This window comes from Lipophrys pholis, assembly GCF_963383615.2.
Source record: "Lipophrys pholis genome assembly, chromosome: 2".
NCBI lineage: Eukaryota > Metazoa > Chordata > Actinopteri > Blenniiformes > Blenniidae > Lipophrys > Lipophrys pholis.
In genome coordinates this window covers 25,319,210-25,340,811 of record NC_137636.1, presented here as the reverse complement: position 1 = coordinate 25,340,811, position 21,602 = coordinate 25,319,210, and the positions used below count along the sequence as shown (strand labels likewise).

Genomic DNA, 21,602 nt, shown 5'->3' with positions numbered 1-21,602 from the left:
AGAGGAAGTACTTCCTCCTCTTCCCAAGATGGGCATGTGTGGGCGGAGCCAGTCCAGCTCACACAGACGCAGCAGATTCTGAATGCAGCTCATATGATCCAATATTCAAATGGTTGAAAATCAAGAAAAAGCTGGATAAACTTTGAATAAAACCCTTTTTGAGGTACAATATTTATGCTTAATTACAATATTATGGTTATATATTGTTCACATCTAGGTCCATATTTTATTTCTTCAAATTTTTTTCTATAATGTTATTTAATTAATTCAATGCTGCTAACATGGGGAGTGCAGAACTCGATTGTTTTTGTAATTGCAAACTTTTAAAGTTGTTTATTAGGTTGTTGACAGTGAGTAGTGGTAGTATTGTTGATGTGTTTCTACAGATCAACAATAAGAGGGTATATATACAGTCGCTCCATATTTTCTTTTTAAAAAGATCGTTTTCTTCTGTACAACATGAAAGCAATTCTGTCGTTTATTGTTTGATAGCTGATGGAGATGGGGTGAGATTACATCGTGTTTGTATTTCCTCCCACCTCTTTCCTATGTGTTTATGGCTTCATGATATCGGAACTATGTAACTGTGTTATTTTTTCAAAACAACTAAAGTTAATCATTTAAATCACCGTTGCATTATTCCTTTGATAAGCGGCGCGTCCTCCGGCTCGGTGCGCCTCGGAGCGCAGCGCCGCGCGCACAGGAACAGTGACCGGGACAGGATGGGAACCAACCGGACAGTACTGGAACCTTGACTTCTCATCTAATCACAAACTCAACACAGGAGTCTGTGAAGTCCCGGAACCGGGATGCCTTTCCTTTGGTTCTTGGTGCTCCTGGGTGTCGCCGGCGGGCTGCAGCTTGTTACCGGACGCGAGGATCAGTTCACCAACCACTGGGCAGTGAGGATAACAGGAGGTCCGGACCAGGCGGAGAAGATCGCAGCAAAGTATGGATACAGAAACCTGGGACAGGTAAGAACAGCTCTGCTTATTTCTCTTCACCATAGGCAGAAAACACCATGGGGGATTTTGTTTTTCTTTCTGTATGGATCAATTCATACTATTACAGGAAACAATTTCAAACTTTGTGACGGTAAATAAATCTTTTGTTTACAGTGGATCAATATGGGTGAAAGAGTAAATCATTCATTTTGAAGTCAGAAGTCTAATCAGAACTAACATCAAAATATCTTGGAAATATAATTTGTTTCTATTGTTTAGATTGACGATTTTCATTCCAAGAGTTCCTATTTCTATTGTATGATCACACGTTTTTTTCTTCACAGAAATATTTAAGCGTGGCCTTCGAGTGGTATGTCATGACTGTACCAAAATAAAATAAAAAACACGGCACTTTTCCAGTAGATGATTAACACAGTGAGTCAGCTTCATCAGTTTTTGAAGATGTGCTGGTTCTCTACAGATCTCAGAAATGAGCAGTTATAAGGACTTTTCTCCGTGCTCACTGGCTGGTATCATCCACTATGAACCAAAATCTAACTTTTCATTACTTTTAGAGTAACTATTTACAGCCCTTCTGTTGTTGTGATTGATAAACCATTTGTTGAGGCTATTACATTATGCAACAGCTTGAAATACAAAAATTAGCAGGGGCTTTAACAGTAAAACTCCGCTTGCAAAATTTCACAATTGAATTGAAAAATGAGGAAACCTCCAGAAATCTTTACGTCTAAAGATAGGCTGTCACATGTAATGTGTGGATCTTTACAAGCTACTGAAAAGATAGCAATACCAAACATTGTTTTTGGAACAAGTTAGTTTGTAAAAGAGAGTGTAAGGAAAGCTGAGGAAAAGTCAGATTTCGATCGTATTTGAAGAAAAAGCACATGTGTTGACAATCCAGCTCACATTTCTGATGCAATTTTAAGAAAAATTTTTTATTGACTGACAATCTTTCTGTACACATGTAGAAAACTTGAAATTCTAAGCACTTTTTTTTTTTTTTTGTAGCTTTGCACTGATCGAATGCTGAATTTTCTGTGATTATCTTCTTGTTTGGTCAGATAGGAAGTCTGGAGGATCATTACCACTTCCACCACAGCAGGGTGGTCCGCAGGGCTGCGTACTCTCTGAGGGGCCCGCACAGCTTCATCCACATGGACCCCAAGGTGAGTCTCTGTCGTGTGGAACCATGTTCAGCAGGGGCTTGTTCCTCCTGTCTGGTCCCTTACAAAAGTTTGGAGCACGGCGTTGTGTGAACAGGGCGGTCTATACTGGAGCACATCATGTTGTCATAAACCTGTGGGAGGAACCACAGAATGAAAAATACATTTTCTTGGAGTTCTGTCAGTGGAACACATGTCCCAACTTGTTTTTGTTTTTTTTTAGAAGTAATGGTGCCATCACATTCAAAAAGAGGTAATAGGTTTTTAGGAAATGGGAAATTGTCACTGTCTTTCTCATTTATTTTGCACAACATACATCGCACTGAGCAACGAGTGGTCCAGATGACGACTTTAAGACGTCATTTCCTTACGTTTAAAAGACGTCTTCAGGGAGGCCAGAATGAAAGTTTTTTGTACGTCTTTCCTGGACGTCGCATGGACGTCCTGTCTGGATGTCATATAAACGTCCAAACAAGACTTCTGGATGACATGACGCAACGGGAAAAAAAAAAAGTGACACTACCCAGGATTGAACCCAAACCTCTATCATGACAGGTCCTACTCCTAACCACAAGACAAAACTGTGCACATGTTTGTTATCCTTCTGCAGGTGGACTGGGCCCAGCAGCAGGTAGTAAAACCAAGAGTGAAAAGGTACGCCCCGAGTGACCCAAACTTCATTCACTTCAATGACCCTAAATGGGCCAACATGTGGTACATTGTAAGTATAGTACTGATGGGTTGTAGCGCCGTCTTGGGACAGAAATACGAGGTGTTTGTGTCTGTGTTTTTTCCCTTCAGCACTGCAACGATGGGAGCAGCCGCTGTCGCTCTGAGATGAACATCCTGGCCGCCTGGCAGAGAGGATACACCGGCAAAAACGTAGTGGTCACCATCCTGGACGACGGCATTGAGAGGAACCATCCAGATCTGGTTCAAAACTACGTGTGTGCATCTCAATATATGAATACAGCACAAGGATCTATTTGTTAGTGCATTAGCAACCACAGTTTTGCAAGTTACTAAATGTTGTTTTTTATTTACAGTAACTAGTTTCTTGTTCGTTACTTTATAAGGTAATACAAATGTAAGATTTATTGAAAGTCCCCAAAGCAGCATAAGAGTTGTGCACGAAGCACAAAAACACACTATTAATGTTCTTAACATACATTCTCAACAGGTCCATAGAAATAAACTGGCTCAACATAAACCTGTACAACCAGGCGATAAAAGCTTTAACGTCTTATCGGAGCTTTGGAATTAAATCAAACCTTTTTCGTAGAGTGCATTTTCAGTTCACTCTCTCATTGTGTGCATTGGTTTTCATGGTTTTTCCCCTCGTCTTTTTCTTCTGCTAACATCCTTAAAAATAAAAACACTTCAAGATAAAACAGGAAATATGTTGAAAACTCTTATAAACACTAAAACAACGACAAAGATGTACAACATGTTTTCAAAGGGGTCAAACATAAGATGGATTATTTACTAGGAACTAGTGGGACATTATTTTGTTACCATCTCTGTTAGTGTCCGAATAATGTGCACGCAGTCTGAACAGTCTGATTTAAAAAAAAAAAAAAAAAACTGCATTAAATCAGATTTGAAAACTAATGACAAATAGAAAAAAGCAGCAACAACAAAGCTGTAAACAGCTCTTATAACATGTAGCGGGTGTTTAATTGAGGTTACAAGTACATCAGAAGCATTTTGGCTATAATGTTACTGTTACCTATGGTTTAATATCTTCCATTTTACTATCGGGACGACCGAGTGAGTTCAGGGTAGATGAGGTATAGTGTAGTAACCATTAAGACGTTCGGCTAACATTAAAGCTTACAGCCTGCACAGGGAGCAGGACAGAGAGACAGCAGCTGTTTTTATGTCTGATAAGCAAAACAAAAGAACGAGAGAAATCTCATGGAAGTGTCAGAGAATTCAGTAATTTTCTGTAACACACTTGCTTGATAACTCATTATTCGTAACACTGCTTGTAAGTTTGCCCATCAACCTTATTAACATCACACAGAGACGACTGAAAGAAAGGTGAGGTGGATTTTTCTTTTCTCTGTCACATCTGTGTCACTTGGTGCTTTATCATTTCTATAGGACCATCTCGCAAGTTATGACGTCAATGGAAACGATCACGACCCCACGCCTCGATATGGCTTACGCAGTGAGAACATGTAAGAATTCCACAAATGTAATAATAAATCCATCCCTTTTTTTTTTTTTTTTTAAACAACTCTGCCCTCCAAACCAGTGCAATGAACAATATGGCTCATGTTACAGATCAGAGAGGTTTTCTCTAGATCAAGAGATATTTGAACCACTGGAAGCAGATGGCTGCCAGAACACCCTGTTGAGTTTTGTTCCTGCCTTTGTCCCAATGTTAACCAATAAGATTAATTAATTATTTTATGGATTAGTTTAGCATTGCGTTCCTTGCAACCTACTTCTTCCCTTTCTTCCCTTTGGTTCTGGATTTCCTTTCTTTTATTTGATTGAAAACTTCTTTCTTTGACTTTTCTGGAAAATGGCTGCAAGACCATTTATTTTTGCCTTAACTCCCAGGTGTGTTCGCTTCCTGTACAAAAAGGATTGACAGAGAAATACGATGTTTCAGCCTTTATAAAAAGATTTTTTTTGGAGCGTGCAGAGAAAAGTATGCCCTAAAGATCTCGGTGCATGTGATGTGACGGCAGCTACTCTGCAAATGACATGAATGGACATCGATGTGCTTTATTTGTTTCATACTGTAGCCCTTGGATAAAGGCATTGAACAGATCCCAACTGTGGATCAGGATGTAATTCCTGCTCTTTGACTCGTAGACATGGAACTCGGTGTGCAGGTGAAGTTGCAGCAGCAGCAAACAACTCCCATTGCATCATTGGGGTTGCTTACAACGCTCGCATTGGAGGTAAGCTTTGATGTCCTTTCCACATCTGTGTTCGTGTCCATGTTCTTGGACAATCGTTGAGACAAGCCTGATAAAATGACTAATGTTCATTTTGAACACAAATCGGGGTGAAATGTTCATTAGATGTGAAGTTCAGTGGAAGACAACAAATATTGTTCCCTTAAATTTTCAGTACTTTTCTAATTCAGCAAATAAGGTCAGACATTTTTTCTTCAGCTCTTCTAGGAGGACCCCAGGCTGCAACCTGATACAAACAGATGCAATCTCTTTACTTTGGGGTCTCATGTCATTGGGACATGCCTGGTTAGACGTCTAGTTGGGATGTGACTGGGGGGCAAAGTGAGGCCAAACACCTCATTTCAGCGAATGGTATCTGTGGTCACCTTTTTGGAGTTATGATCCAGAGTCCGTACCATAGTTGAGGGTGGAGATGTCGACTAACGAAGGGCTTTGCTTTACAACTCATCTCTGGTACCGGCATGTCCAAAATCTGCCATATACTGTAAATCCAAATCTGCAGCAGATCGACCATCAAAATTCGGAGTATTTTGACAAGTACATGCAAAAGGAATCATGTTTGTTTGATCCAAAAATTTGAAATGTAAAAAGTCGTCATGTGCCTCTGGTTAAACAACAAGAACATTGTTGCACTGGTTGCGGAGCTTATTGTCTCAGGCCTTGGATCATGTCTTTTCCACTGTCATCTGTTCCCGTTCTCTTAAGTTTGTGACATACTTCAGAGTCTCCAATTGTTTTCAGTCAGATTTAGGTCAGGATTCATTATTTGAGATGTCAGTGTTGTTTATTTGGACCATTTCTTTGTACTGCCGGATGCTGCTGTTATAAAAGCGAACATGTTTGGTGACAATGGATCTTCTGCTAACAGCAAGTCAGAACAGCAGCTCCACTCAGTATGATCTTATTTATGACCTTTCTATGTTGTTCCCCCACCTTTTTATGAAAGATCATGTTGATGGAGAGCTGGGGATTATCAGCTGCACCTTCCTCTGCAGTGATCACTTCACTAACTGATCAGAGAGGACAGGGGCTCATGAATTATGTGTTATTCTTGCTAAAGGGGTTCAAATTCAGAGACTTCCTCTCCAGCTATTTGTGTTAAAATGATCATTTTAGCTCAATTCACACAAAGTCTGCAGAATTAAATAAAATCTGTGTTATAATTGACCCGGTGTGTACAAGAGCTGCAGGACGGCCATTGTTTGACTCCTCTTTAGAAAAATGATCTTCACCACTTGAGAGCAGAGAATATTGCTTATTGTTGCATGATTATGAGATTAATTTCATATAGTGGCTGATCTGTTTTAATTATTTAGTTTGGCTGTGGTTGACAACACATTTTTCCTTATACTTTAAATACTGCAGAGTTGTTTAAACTGAAGAGATTACATTTCTCATCTGCTGTGTATGCCAAGTCAAGTTACTTGTGCAGCTGTTGGACATTATCATTGGAGCTGTAAAAATCTGATATAGTTCGTGACTCTTTATTCATCCACATTGAAGATAGCGTCCAGCGCACATGAAGTGATCCTGTTCCACTGAGGCTGATGTTATCTTGCACGCAGGGATCCGGATGCTTGATGGCGACGTGACCGATATCGTGGAGGCCAAGTCGCTGGGAATTCGACCCGACTACATCCACATCTACAGTGCCAGCTGGGGGCCAAAAGACGACGGCAAGACAGTTGACGGCCCTGGGCCGCTAACCAAGCGGGCTTTTGAGCAAGGCATCAGAAAGGTCATTAAAGTCAAGATGTGATTGTGTAAGTTGCACGTGTGGAGTTACATGAGCACGTCACAGTCTGTTTAACTCACACAGGGCCGTCGAGGCTTGGGCTCCATTTTCGTGTGGGCTTCAGGTAACGGAGGTCGGCAGGGGGATCACTGCTCATGTGACGGGTACACCAGCAGCATCTACACCATCTCCATCTCCAGCACAACGGAGAATGGAAACAAGCCCTGGTACCTGGAGGCCTGCAGCTCCATCATGGCCTCAACCTACAGCAGCGGAGAGTTTAATGAGAGGAAGATTGTAAGTACTCATTCATGTAATGTCGATAAAAAAACACAAACAATTTATGAGTGTTTGTGGTTTCTAATCTACAAGTGAAACCAGAAGCTGTATCTCATTTTCTTTTCTAGTGATTCTGGTTGAAGTAGCACAGAGAGATTTGCACTTTTGAACACAGTCCAGGCAGACATGTGACAGATCTTGACCAGGTTACATTTGTAGAGGGTTTATCCACAACCACAAGTGGCATAACAAACATCCTCATTACCTGTGGGTCACTACCACTATCAGGATTGTATTGCGATAGTGAGAGAAAGCAGAAACTATTACTTTACCAGATTACCAGCAGTTTTAGTCAAAATGCTTCACAAAATAACACACACACCACTGCTATTTTATTATCTAAGACTCTATTTTAATATGACTGTACAGCAGGATGGCTACTCTTGGGCTACCGTATAATGATCAGCCTCAAAGCTTTTAATCTGTCTAAAATGAATTTAATAGTATGGTTGGCTTCCTAAAATTCCTGCAAGTTTCGCTGAGAAAATGATTTGAAATGTAGATTGAAGTCAATTGATTGGAAAGGTTTCTCTTAGGAACCAATTGACAGTGTTTTCCAATGTATTTATGCTTTTGAATTCTAAACATACAAATAAAGACAACAGCTGGACGCTGGTTATGTCCAACTGCACTTTATTGACACGTTCATGAAAACAGAGCTAAATTGTCCATTCATCTGGTCATTTGATCATAAGTAACCAAAGCAATATGGGGGGAGGGGGGGGGGGGGGGGGGGGGCTGTGATTTCAGGGAAAATATTCTTATATATTACTATTATATATTCAATAGTGTTTAAGTTGTTTTCAGTCTATGTTGTTTGGGATTTTAGGAGGATAGCTTTGGAACATAACTGGTTGGTTTGGGGTACAGCAGCAGTGGATAAAGCTATATATTGTCAATACAGGTGTAGAGGATGATTAGATACATGGATGAACTGAGCTCTGATTCTTCTCCTGTGTGCTTGAAGAGGTGTGTATAAACATGAGCCCACACAGCTGATTCATTTGCAGCTTCATGTCGGCTGTTTGAACTCGCTGATAACAAAAACCCACAGACCCCCCACTGGGTCAAGGTCTGAGAGCCGGTCCAGTACAACAGCCACATGCTGGCACAGTAAAGCCACGCTCAGGTCACGTGAACTTCGTTTCACTGCATCGTGACGACCCACCACAACACAAACATGTAACCCTGCAGTCCTAATGTTTACCTCTTAGAGAGGCGAGGAATGCCCTCTTTATGATTTCAAACAACATCACACTTAAAAAAAAATACTTTGCAAATCTTTGAATTTTATGTAATTGACATTTGACAGAATGTCCTAACTTTTCTGAAAAAGTTGTTGTAGATTCTGAATTTTCGATCTTATCCTTCATTTAAAAGCACTTTTTAGCTATATGCTATTCTAATGTGTTCTACAAATTAACTCAGTTTTACATTGAAGTCATTATAATTTCCCAAAAACGCAATAAGGAAAATATAAAATATAAAAAATATCCCTGATATACCGGTAAGTTTATTTAGGCTCCCGATTGCTACTTTTTCCAGCATTATATTTGAAAAACCAACAGCAGAAATAACATTTGTAGAAATCCTCATTTATAATTAACAGATGTTTTGTGATTGAACATAAAGTTACAATCGTTGCAAAATTTCTCTTGATGACTGATAAACAATACAACACTCATGACATTGATAGAGGTATATATGAATAATACATATACGTAATAGTTGAATCATTTGTTCCCCGGCAGTTCACCACAGATGCGTCGCAGCGCTGCACTGACGGCCACACTGGCACGTCTGTCTCCGCTCCCATGGCGGCCGGAGTTGTAGCTCTCGCTCTGGAGGCCAAGTCAGTTCACTCTTCGACATCACCATCTGTCTCTGTACTCGTTCTTACAGCTGTCCTGTTAGGGTTACTCTGCAAACAATTGGTACCATTTATTCAACATGATATCATGCAATTTCCTATGTGTTTTAACCGTGAGAGTGTGGATAAATACATCAAAACCCACAGTAATAAAAACCCATATTAGAAAGAAGAAATATGGATTAAAATGCTAATTTTTTCAACAGATATGAATTCTAATTTAAGTCACAATACAAAACTAGAGTCATCACTGGAGGCTTTATATCGAGACTCTTCATCCAATAACATGATCTACTCAAGGTTTGCACATTTAGAAATAGGCTCAAACTTGATATTACAGACATACAATATGGAATCAGATCTTTTATAGGGAAGCAGTAATATAACATCCAACAGATGTACAAAATAACAATATAAGTCTAGCCAAGTTGCCTTCATGAACATGACATGCGTTCTGAGGACAGTTCATGCAAATACCTGAAAGTGCAGTGTCTAATGCGATTTGATTCTGATTTCTTGTTTTCTTTAATGTGCTTGAAAAAGTTTAAATAAGTTCAGCCTGAAATGCTGCTGTTTCTGTGGTGGGAGGCTTTTTTCACGGCTGGCTCACTACAACTTTTATCTTTTATCATACCCTCTCAGTCTTCTTGGATCTTGCAATTGTTTCTGAATGGCTGAGGGCTGTATCCCTATGAGCACACTGCCACTTTGATATGTGGCTTCAGTTCGTGGTACATTTGTATAAAAAATAATTAAATAAACATGATCAAAATTGTAAATGTTTTTTTTTTTTTTTCCAAACTTCTATTAGGTAAAATATTGGAAATGAGTTGTCATAGAGGCAAAAACTAAACCGGCTCTCTTTAAGTCAGTCTTTGTTGAAATAAGATTAAGATGTTTGTTTCCTGCAGCCTCTTACTGACGTGGAGGGATGTGCAACACCTGCTGGTGAGAACCTCCAGACCAGTTCACCTGAAGGCTGACGACTGGAAGACCAACGCTGCCGGACACAGAGGCACACTGCTTTCTTCCTCTAATGTTACATACACGAAACACGAGCATGTCTGAAGCTCGGTGTTGACGTCGTGAGTCTGTCTTTGTCTTATGGTCTTTCTCAGTCAGCCACTTGTACGGCTTCGGCCTGGTGGATGCGGAGGCCATGGTGCTGGAGGCCGCCAAGTGGAGGACCGTTCCTGCTCAGCACATCTGCACACAGATGCCGGAGCGACGCACCAGGTGAGTACATGCATCTATCCATCCTTCCACCTCATAGGTATACCCACTTTCACAGTAAGAGCTCAGTGGTGTAACATGGTGCACTGTGGACATGTGTTTGGTTTAAAGCTAAATGTAAAAGTGACCAAATTATAGTCTATGTTTTATCAAATTTAACCATGAAGTTTCACAATCGTAATGTATTTAAAGGGTATGTCAGGAATGAAAGCACATCGTTGTCTAGCTGTCTCAGAAAGACACATTTTCAAATTTGAAGCATTTGTGTTTTTTGTAGTTAGTTACCATTGTAGGTCGGTTAATAGAGAAATGTTCCACCTGCAAAAAGATTGGAGTGCATCTTGCCCTGTATGATAGACAACTCTTGTTGCACTTAAGTGAAGATGGTGGTGCATGATGATTAGGACCTTGTCATCATGTTGTAATGTTGTTTTGGGGTTTTGTTTGAAGTGGTTTTGTTCTTTTGCATGCCTGCATGTTTATGTTTAAATACGTGCGTGTGATTTCATGGGTTCATTCATGCAAATATAGAAACAGATGTGGATATTTTGTCTTTGAATCGACCTGATAAACCAAACACAGTATGCATCTAGTAATCAAGATCTTTTAAGCTCATGCCTCAAGCCATCAACAAAACAAATGGTTCTTTTGTGACTGATGGATTTCTTTCTTCAACCACATCTTCACAGAGCCACATTCATCATTCATCAAACAGAAAATACATATGTAACATATGACAAATACACTATGTTGCCAAAATAGATTATATTTTTGGTCTAAAATAAATCCCATAAAGAATGACATTAATTGTATTCATGGCAGTTGAAATGCAGTATAGGTAATTTTATAAAACCAGATCTCATCTTGTAACACACACGTCTTGATCACTGGAGTGAAGAACTTGTTGGAAAGCAGTCTTTACTATGCAGGTATTTCTATAATGGCTGTGCTTCTCTCAGACACATCCATCCTGGCCAAAGTCTGAACAGCAGTGTTTTCACCTCTGGATGCTCACAAGACCCCGAGCAGCACGTGGATTACCTGGAGCACGTTGTGGTGAAGGTCCTGATCTTCCACCCGCGTCGAGGAGACCTGGAGATCAACCTGGTCTCTCCATCTGGAACCAGATCGCAGCTGCTGGCCAGGAGGTGAGAGCCACACTGCTCACAGCAGCACATTAATGAAGAGGTCAGGTCAGTAAAACTAAATACCCCTGTGATGTCTAGTAATGAATTCTTACTGTATCTATTCTAACTCTTTGTGGAGAAAAAGCAAATTTTTTGATTTACACAGTTGCTTTTGAATGTGTGTCATCAGAGGATTTGAGAAAGACTCGATTTTTGTCTGATAAGCATTTTTCCAGTTTATTTTAAAAAGCTGGAAAACAACCATTGAAATCAAAGTTAACTTTGTTTGCTTTCTCTTATGGCTATTTAATCCACTTGACACTCAGAGAGGATTGGTTGTTTAACACCAGGTATTCTTCATTATGTGCTTCCAAAACCAACAGAGAAGGCATTTATTGGAATGGCAGCTCATTATTTTATAGTTTTCTGGATTTTCTGTACAGAGCTGCTGGATCAAATCTTTGCATTTTTAGAGCATTACAAAATACATTTGGAATAAAATCAGACAAGTGAGCATTGTTCATTTCCAGGTACCAGGAAGAGGTGCTACATGTGTTTAAAGTTACATAAAGCCTGTAGTTTCTCTGAAGGACATCCAAAGTAATGCTTGAGTACTGGCTGAAAAACTATATTTTGAAAAGAATTTGAATACCATTCCAGACCTCTTTGCTGCAGCTGCTATTCATTTCCCCACAAGCAGCAACGAGAAGGACACTTTCTGTCAGGAGAACGTTAATTATTGAACTGCATTGTCAGAAGTGTTGGCATTTAAAGTTTGATAAAGAAAAAAAAATGTTAACAACTACCAATAATGTCCTGCATACACTGTGAAAAACAATCTTTAAAGTCTCAAAATGATTTGAATGCATCCAAATGAAGGAAAAAGTGCTGGAACAGTACTGTGACTACACATCTAAAGCACACGCGTAACATATAAGACCTGTAGGGCAAAACCCGCCCATCAGGGTTTATTCTGGCCCACAGAATTACCTTACACATTGTAAAATTTATGATATACATCAACTTTGATTCTTTGATAAAAGTAACTTCTGCTTTTAATTTATTCACTGGAGTATATTCTGTTTTAGAAAGAACAGCTGACATAACACAAGGCCAAGCTTGTAACAGCCAATAATGAAATAATGTGTCAACAGTGTATTTGATTGTAATAACTGTGCAAAGCATGTCATAAATATGTGTTTGTAATAACATGACTGAAGTTGTGAAAGCATGCATGAACAAATCATATATCCTTACCAACATTAGTCTGAAGTGAAGCACAGTACAGGATGGGATTTTATATCTTTCATCAGCTCTGTCAAATTCGGCGCAAATGTAATTATTTTTTTCTAGTTTTGAATCCAACTAAAATCTTTTAAGTGGTGCAGCTGTATAATAGCTTACATACATACATACATACATACATACATACATACATACATACATACATACATACATACATACATACATACATACATACATACATACATACATACATACATACATACATACATACATACATACATACATACATACATACATACATACATATATACATACACACATACATACATACATATACCACATCCATAATGATGCACAGTGAAGGAAACGCAGTTTTTTTTCCCCATAATCTATCTGGTCACGTGCAACTCATGGTGCTGGTCAGGAAAAAATAATAGAAAGCAGTGCGATGGCCTCTGTGCTGTTGCTTTTCCCCATGACCTGAAGTGGAGTCAGACAGGCAGGAATTGAGAGTAAAGGCCAACTGTGTACTTTGGTATAAAAGAGGCTTATTTTCCTTTCCTGGGTTTACTACTGTGTTCATATATTCTGTATTCAAGCTCCATTATCATTCACTGTACGATTACTGTATTTTATTTGTAATAATGTAGCTTCACTTTATTCCTCTTCTCTTTGACAAAACAAGCTCGCTTTACATGAATGAGGAATATTTTATAAAAACATTTGCTTAATCGCACTGACATTTTCATGAGCTGTTATAATGATTTTATTCAGATCGATCATAGATGTGATAATATATCTCAACTTAGGGATGCTGTGAGGTTCACCAGTATAAGATTTGTTGTGCAGTATTTTTGCGTTTTTGATAAGTATAGGTTTAGATGCTCATTTTTTATGTTTAAATTTGTGAATATGCAGTTCTTACACCATCAGACAGGGGGTGCTGCAGCTTCTCAGCACTCTCCCTTCCTTACTTATGGCCTATAATACTAATACTTTTAACAAATATTTTGAATATATACAGCAGCAACAATGATGAATGTAAACCACTTAACCCATCTAGAAGAGCATTAACATTCACAACACACTCTTATCAAGTCCAGCTGGGTAAAAGTCTGTTTGCACACAATGTTTGAATCTCCTTCCCAATGCGGCTTTGAGTGGTCCTCATTGATATTTCAAACAGGCAGATTGTCAAGATTGTGTTCATGAGTATTGTTGTATCAGATGACATGAAAAGGAAAATCCTAGAGAATAATTTCCAAACATGTTGAATGTTAAAGTTATTAGAGCATCTTTATGACAAGCTGGAGAAACATTCAAAGCTGTGAGTGGAGTTCTTTGCAATTCATGTTAACAAGGAAAGAAACAAAGGAGCTTAGTGCGGATCTCAGGAGAATAGGAATTGTTAATGCATTCCGCAGCCAAACTTTCAGAATGATGAATATATACAAACTGACCTGGTATGAGTCCTCAACATGAGGCTGTTTGTGGCTCCATAGCACCATAAGCACAGAGGATTTACATTTACATTTCCCTCATTTCACTTGAGCTCCTTGTTGTTAAACAGGTTGTTTGACAATTCCAACAAGGGCTTCAGGAACTGGGAGTTTATGACAGTTCATTTCTGGGGTGAGAGGGCAGAGGGCACATGGACTCTGGAAATTACTGACTCTCCGTCAAAGCTGCGCAACCCGGAGGTGCTCGGTGAGAACCAACAGGCTCACAATTAAATCTACATTGCTCCTGTCTCAAGTTAATAACATGCTGTTTGCTTGGCACAGGTAACCTGAAAGAATGGACTCTGATCCTTCACGGCACATCTCAGGCCCCCGACAGCCTGCAGCACTCCCGGTCAAGGATGCTGGGGGCCCCGATCTCAGAGGAGATTTTGGAGGAGCCTGGTGTGCAGGATGAGGATGACGATGAGTTTGATGGTGAGCACAACAATAAGAAACACACCAAAAAAAAAGGATCGGATTAATCCAGGCAAGGATTGCATGGATCAGGAGTCCAACATAAGGGAAGAAGCAACCAAAGTGTGTAAAATGAACACAGGGCCAGGAAAAACATGCAAATGCCACAGAGAATGTACAACAGGTTTTTGAATGCACCTCTGATGTCTTGTTTTAGAACATCTCTGCAAGCTAAACCACATACACACAATGTTATCATTGTGTTGACCTCCGATTTGCATCCAGACTAAAGTTGTCAAGCAAGAGCGATTCTGATAAGTCACCACAAATTATTATTATTATTTTTATTAGTGGTAGTAGTAGTAGTAGTAGTATTAAAGAGAATATCCATTCCTTCTTATTAAGATCATCCAACTGCACGTCTTATCACACCCTGTGTCAATAGACTGAAACTGCTTAGTAGCAAATTTTCATATGACTAGGAAATGACATAAACAAGTAATCAAGTAGAGCAACATTTTATTATGCCTCGGCCTGTGGTGCTATTGGCAGCCTGATCATGTATTTGATTACATAAATACCGATACAAGCAGTGTGTCTGTTTGTATATTTCTTTGTTGTTTTTTTGCTTCACATATACACACACAGACTAACTCTATAAAATCAGTCTAAGTGTGCTCCCTCCACCCACAGCCTGTCTGGGCTGTCCTTTGCTTTTCACCTGAATGAAATCACCCGCACATTTAAGTATGAGAGAGATCAGCTTCGACAATCACTTGTGACAAACTGTGACCCTTCATGGAATTTCTTTGAATAAGGATAAGAATAGTGTGTTAGCATTTAGTCTGAGATGAAACAAATATACTTTGGTGGCCAACAGTCAAAGGGTCAAGAACAGAGTGTTCTGAAGTTTGTGCAATCAATATTTCAAACTCGATTGAATACGTTTTCTAACATTCCTCACAGTCTCCGTAACATCTGTTATACGTGTCTGGACATGCATGAAAGTCAGCTACCTCACTTGTTGGCCGAGGCAAACGACCAAGAAGCAATAATTCTACACTACTCTCTTCATAGAGTCGCAGATTTCTGATTAACTCCCTCTAAAACATTCCAACGGGTCTTTGTAATTTCTACAACAACAGTCAATCACCTTTAAACTGAGACAAGGTGCTCGTACATTATTGTAACTCATAGTTTGAACAGCACAGCACAGCCAGTCCTCTCACTGCACATTGTGGCTGGGAACAAGCCAATAAGCAAAGCAAATTAAATGGTTTTCAAGTGCCAGTGGCCACACAAGGATGCCATGAGGAGCATTCAGCCACAGGAACAAAGTCCTAATAGTCAGTGACAGTGGAGAAAGTAATGCTCCAGGGGAGTTTGAGGGTGACGTGAAGGTTCTTGAGGTAAACATGAGACAATTCCGAGAAAAAATAGTAAAAGATTAATCATAGTGTCTAGACTATACAAGTTTTGTGCCATTATGGGGGGGGCTAGATTCTACCCAGAAATACAACATAACATCACCTACAAATGCTCAATCACAGCTGGCGGCCACAGTGTTGGGGCGATGATGATGATGATGATGATGATGACAGTGATAATGACAATGACTGTAATAATAATATTAAAGATGATGATGATGATGATGATACAGAAGACAATGATGGTAATGGTAAAAAAAAGATGACGATATCAAAAAGGATTATGTCAACAATAAAGTTAATGGTATAACAATGACAGTAATATCGACAATAATGTGGACAATAATTATGATGATGATGATGATGATGATGATAATTTATATAATGATGATGTTGACAGTGACTGATGATTACAATGTTGACGATGACTAAATCAACCAAAATGATGATGATGATTTTTATGATAATGAGAATTATGACAGTGACCATTATGCTAATGGTAAATATGATAATGGCAATGATTACAATGATGATAAAGCATCATAGTGATGATGAAGGGAGGAGGAGGAGATACAGCAGATGGAGCTGGTGATGCAGTGGCTCATGATCTGTGTGGTGTTGCCTCAGGACCTTGTGACAGTGAGTGTGGAGACCAGGGCTGCGATGGACCAGATGCTGACCACTGCCTCAACTGTGTCCACTTCAGCTTAGGCAGCCTGAAAAGTGGCAGGTGAGGTTTATTCATGCTGCTCAAGGGAAAACAAAGTTTAAAAGTTGATCAATTGTGATTCGTAGATTCTCAATTTGTGCTTAGATTGGAAAATCGAACTGACATCATTTTGTACAGCATCTCTGAATCAACACTTCCTGTCCTGTCCTTTCCTCTCCTCTATCCCCTCACCCCAACCGGCAGCAGAAAAGCCGCCACCTCTGAGTCTGGTTTCTGCAAAGGTTTCTTCCTGTTAGAGGGAGTTTGTCCTTTCCACAGTTACTCATGTGGATCTGTTGGGTTTCCCTCTGTTAAAAACACCTGGAAATACAGTGTTGTATTTGGTGCTATATCAATAAAGTTGAATTTAATTGGTTAATCTGTAAACACTGCATCTTTCTCTCTCTCTCTGTGTGTGTGTGTGTGTGTGTGTGTGTGTGTGTGTGTGTGTGTGTGTGTGTGTGTGTGTGTGTGTGTGTGTGTGTGTGTGTGTGTGTGTGTGTGTGTGTGTGTGTGTGTGTGTGTGTGTGTGTGTGTGTGTGTGTGTGTGTGTGTGTGTGTGTGTGTGTGTGTGTGTGTGTGTGTGTGTGTGTGTGTGTGTGTGTGTGTGTGTGCAGAACTTGTGTGAGCCACTGTCCAATGGGACGTTACGAGGATGTAGCATCTCGCCGATGTAGACGCTGCTATAAAGGCTGTGAGAAATGCTTTGGGCGATCGGTCGGCGAGTGTCTCTCCTGCCGAGGAGGCTTTTACCTCAACACACTCAACTCCAGCTGCATCAACATCTGCCCTCCAGGTTACTTTGGTGATGAGAGTAAGTAAACACAGACACAGAATGTTTGTGCCTGCATTGAGTGAGTACATGGAACATAAATAAGATGTTTGTTCTCATCAAGAACCTGCGTCATGTTGCCATATTCATGCTTTTTATGCGTTTATCATGTGTGGCGCAGATCAGAGGCAGTGTCTGAAGTGTCATGACACCTGTCAGACATGTCTGAGGGACGCAGACCGATGCACCGCTTGCACTGAAGGTTACAGGTATGTAAGCCCAGGTTGACTCTCATTAAGGTTTCCTGCTTCAGTTTAAAACAACAAATTGCAGCAGAGCTGTTGTTTCTCCCTTCAGCCTGGCAGGGATGACATGCGTGCCTGAATGCACTAAAGGAACTTTTTTCCAGCTGGAGGACATGACCTGCAGCCTGTGCCATTCTTCCTGCAAGACCTGTACAGGTCAGGTTCACTTTTAATCTAGTTTGATTTATTTAGTCACAGCATGCTGTTTTTAAAGTTAGAAACCTCCAAACACAGAGGTGGAGACCAGTTAGAGGATAATAAAGAGAGAAAATTGAGAGAGGTTCCATGCCAGTGAAGTCTGCAATTCGTCACAAGCAGAACAAACTCAAGCTGTGGTGTGTGCACAGGTAGCCTGACATTAGTTTTGGTGTTCCTCAGGGCCGGGCAGGGAGGAGTGTATCCAGTGTGCTGAGGGCTTCCTGCAGCAGGAGTGGCAGTGTGTGCAGGCGTGCACGCCTGGATATTACTCTGCAGAGGCAGAAGGACTCCCACATAGGATCTGTCACAGGTGAGTGCGGCGTTCACCGTGACCTCATCATCAATATTGTTTTATCAGTGTCGGCCTTTACAGACACACTGGGATTAAAATGTGCAACTGTAGCTTTTATTCGAAACTATATTCACACATTATTTTTGTTTTTGCTGCCCGCTTTGGAAAATAACACAGTATTTTTACTGTGTTACTGTACTTTTTTTTTTATATTTTGGGGTATTTGTACTTTACTTCACTTTTTAGTTCCCTTCCCTAAAATCTCTACTTTTGGGCCTTTGTATTTGGATATTGTATTTTCTATTTCTTACATTCCTAAGGTGTCTAATTTCTATCAAACTCTGAGTTGCAGTGAAACAATCAAAGACAACGATGGTAGCAGTTATTCATACTGAATAAGTTAATTACTATTTTTTGATTGCAAAGACTTACATTTTTTGGGAATCGAATTTGCAACTGACAGGTTTTTATCCTTTTTCTTAGAAAATAATTCAGTTTTTGACCTAAAACTATGTTTCAAGTTAACTCTTGCGGACAAAGACATTATTACAGTGAGAACAGTTACGATGTGTCTCTACTTCACTGAAAAATGTGAGAGTTTTTGGCAACTTTGCTATAAATCTTTATAGTAACCTACCAGCAGCTGGATGCCAGTACTTATACTGTGTTTAATGCAACAGAATTGTATTTTCGTAGCAGCAATAATACTGTTTATAGGCAGGTATTTGTAAACAGATAAACAAAAGAATAACAGTAATATCAATAGAAAGTAAACCTTGAAATACATTTAGAAAACCAAGGGCTTTGTTTCATTTTATTTTAGATTAGTTTAGTTTAATTATGTTTATTTAGTTTTGTAAATCCTTGGCATGCTGTAAAAATTGTAATCCCACTACCCACAACACCTGATATTATTTACAAGTGTCTATTCCTCCATATGTATTTGGTCACTTGGGATAAGTAGTTTAAATTATGAGAGGATTGGAAAAACACTAAAATATAAAAAAAAAAAAAAAAACTAACATTGAAAACAAATACCATTTGTTGTAGAATACTTCCATAATATAATATCCCTGCATACAGTATTTCCTTAACTCTTTGCAAGTAAGTGCAATGTGCTGTAAATACCACAGTAGAGCTCCTACCTACTGCAGCAACCCTACATTTAAATATAAATATGCAGTATTTCTGTGTTATCTCAGTGTAACATTGTTTAAATGACAGAATCCATGACTGTGAAACAAACTTGTGTCTTTCTCTGATTTTCCAAAGAAATCAATCAAATCGTTGCTGTGTGTCTCCAGGTGTGAAGAAAACTGCGTGAACTGCAGCGGACCTGGAACAACCTGCACTGAATGCAAAGCGGGTTACAGTCTAATCAGCAAGATGTGTATAGTAAAGGCTTCTTGTAATAATGGTAAGAGGGAGGATCATTCTCTGTTAATGTTTCTGACCTCTTAAGGTTAAAGCTGTTAAAATGTGATACAACTGTCTTCTATTAAGGTATTATTATTATTATTATTGTTGCAGCAGCACAAACATAAGACATGACATATTTAGTCTTAAACACAAGAACGGTCATTTTACAGGTGTCTGTCTGGGTTCATAGTAACAGAACTTATAGTTAAGAGTAATCACATGTGGAGCTGTTTATCAAGAAGCTCATTTGTCCCAAAAACCGATTGATTGAAATCAACTGGACTTGGGCAAAATAAAAGTTACTTTACATGGAATTTATTGCTATGATAACAGTTAAAAAGAGTGGAATCAGGACCACATTGGGATTTCTGATTGGAACTGGAAGTGTGAAGACTGTTTCAGTAAATCTTGTCTTTCTGAAGCGAATGAGTTGGACATGGAGTTTGCAGGCTGTACATCTGTCTGACTCCCTGCTTGCTGTGTGTTGTGTCCCAGCTGAGGAGGTGTTCTGTGAGACGGTGAAGTCCAACCGACTGTGTGAGAGGAAGTTCTATCGTCAGTTCTGCTGCCGCACCTGTCTGATGAACGGATGAGGAGCCGGGCCTCTTCTTCTCAAGCAGCCGCTTCTTCTCAACACTAAAGAGCCCCAGTTTGCTAATCTTTACTTTATATATATATATATAAAGTAATTTATGTTGTTCGTTAAAAGGCATCTGTTATTTGACAGGGTCTCACTGGAGTGAAGCTCTCGTTGTTTTTATTGAATTTGCTGAAGTCAAATGTGATTTCCATGAATCTTTTTCTATATTAAGTGAATTAGCTGAATGTGTACTTGTACAGTTCACATAATAAAGGCTTTCATAGAAATTGTCTGAAGCTGAGTCTCACCAAACAGTACTTTTATTCTAGTCTTTTTTCATTGTATTCAAAGTTTATTTTTAGGTTAATTAAAAACAATATTCTAATAAAACCTGTCTTCTTCTGCACTCATCTGGTTACTGCGTCATGGAGGGATTATGTTCCTCGTCACTACTTCCTGTGTTGGTCAACAACTCAGCTCAGGGCAAAGGTCAGTGAGTGAACTCATTTGTTAAGGCTGCTTCAATATGGAAACTTGAGTCACTATTCTAGTCACTGATGCTTTTCACAGTGTATTTTCTGCATTTAGATTAAATGCACTGGTGTCTGATTTTTAGGTAGAGGCAAAAGTTGGACTTCCTCATTGCAACAATTGAGTTTAAAGAAAGTAAAAGATGCTTATTTCAATACCCCCCCCATCCCCACCCCCCACCCATAAAGGTTAAATTAGTTTAACACACATCAAAGTCGTCAAGAACACAGATGTCAGAGATGAGGACTATGGATTGAGCCTAATCCTGGAAGCAGAAGAATCAGTGCATGGAGCAGTGAGAACACCGAGTGAGTTCATGAAACTCTACTGCCCTCTGCAGCACTTTCTATATCTGCATGGACCGACTGAGCTCCTGTATGTGAGACGGTTTGACTTCTGAAAAGACTGAGAAACATAACAGGGTCATCATAACGCTGAGGAGTCGTCTTCTATCTTGACCTATGAGGTCGAGGGGACTTCTAGGGGACTGTCAGAACAGCAAACAGTATAATACCACGTATGCATGTGTAATGCATTTGATGTGTGTGTACTGAGGCGCAAACAAGAACCTGTTAGATGTGTTACTCTGGGTTTTATTTACTGTCTCTCTTTACCAACGCAGCCTTTAAAATACTAAGTCCAGACTGTTGTGATGCTCATTTCATATATAACACGTAGTAAAACCTGGAGTTATAGTTGAAAAACACAAAAACACTTCTTTTTGATTTCAGTCTACAACTTGAAATTCTTTTTAGGAATAACCAATGGGTCTTAAAGACTGAATGAAAATTTACAATAATATTTTAAAATACTATCGTGTTATCCTCTCATTTACCAGAA

General features: G+C 39.4%; 1 protein-coding gene across 1 annotated transcript; it reads left to right on the top strand.

Annotated features, from left to right (window-relative positions):
- Window positions 1-809: 809 nt before the first annotated feature.
- On the top strand, window positions 810-20,382 carry pcsk6 (proprotein convertase subtilisin/kexin type 6; the record flags this gene model as incomplete). Its single annotated transcript, XM_080458078.1, has 21 exons — window positions 810-974; window positions 2,027-2,131; window positions 2,739-2,849; window positions 2,930-3,073; window positions 4,235-4,311; window positions 4,958-5,046; window positions 6,630-6,802; window positions 6,884-7,096; window positions 8,890-8,990; window positions 9,920-10,023; window positions 10,127-10,244; window positions 11,201-11,389; window positions 14,184-14,320; window positions 14,398-14,550; window positions 16,584-16,686; window positions 17,283-17,479; window positions 17,619-17,706; window positions 17,795-17,898; window positions 18,121-18,250; window positions 19,537-19,649; window positions 20,147-20,382. The coding sequence occupies 21 exons, from the start codon at window positions 810-812 to the stop codon at window positions 20,242-20,244; spliced, it is 2,712 nt and encodes a 903-aa protein (XP_080314204.1). The 3' UTR covers window positions 20,245-20,382.
- Between the last annotated feature and the right edge of the window lie 1,220 nt (window positions 20,383-21,602).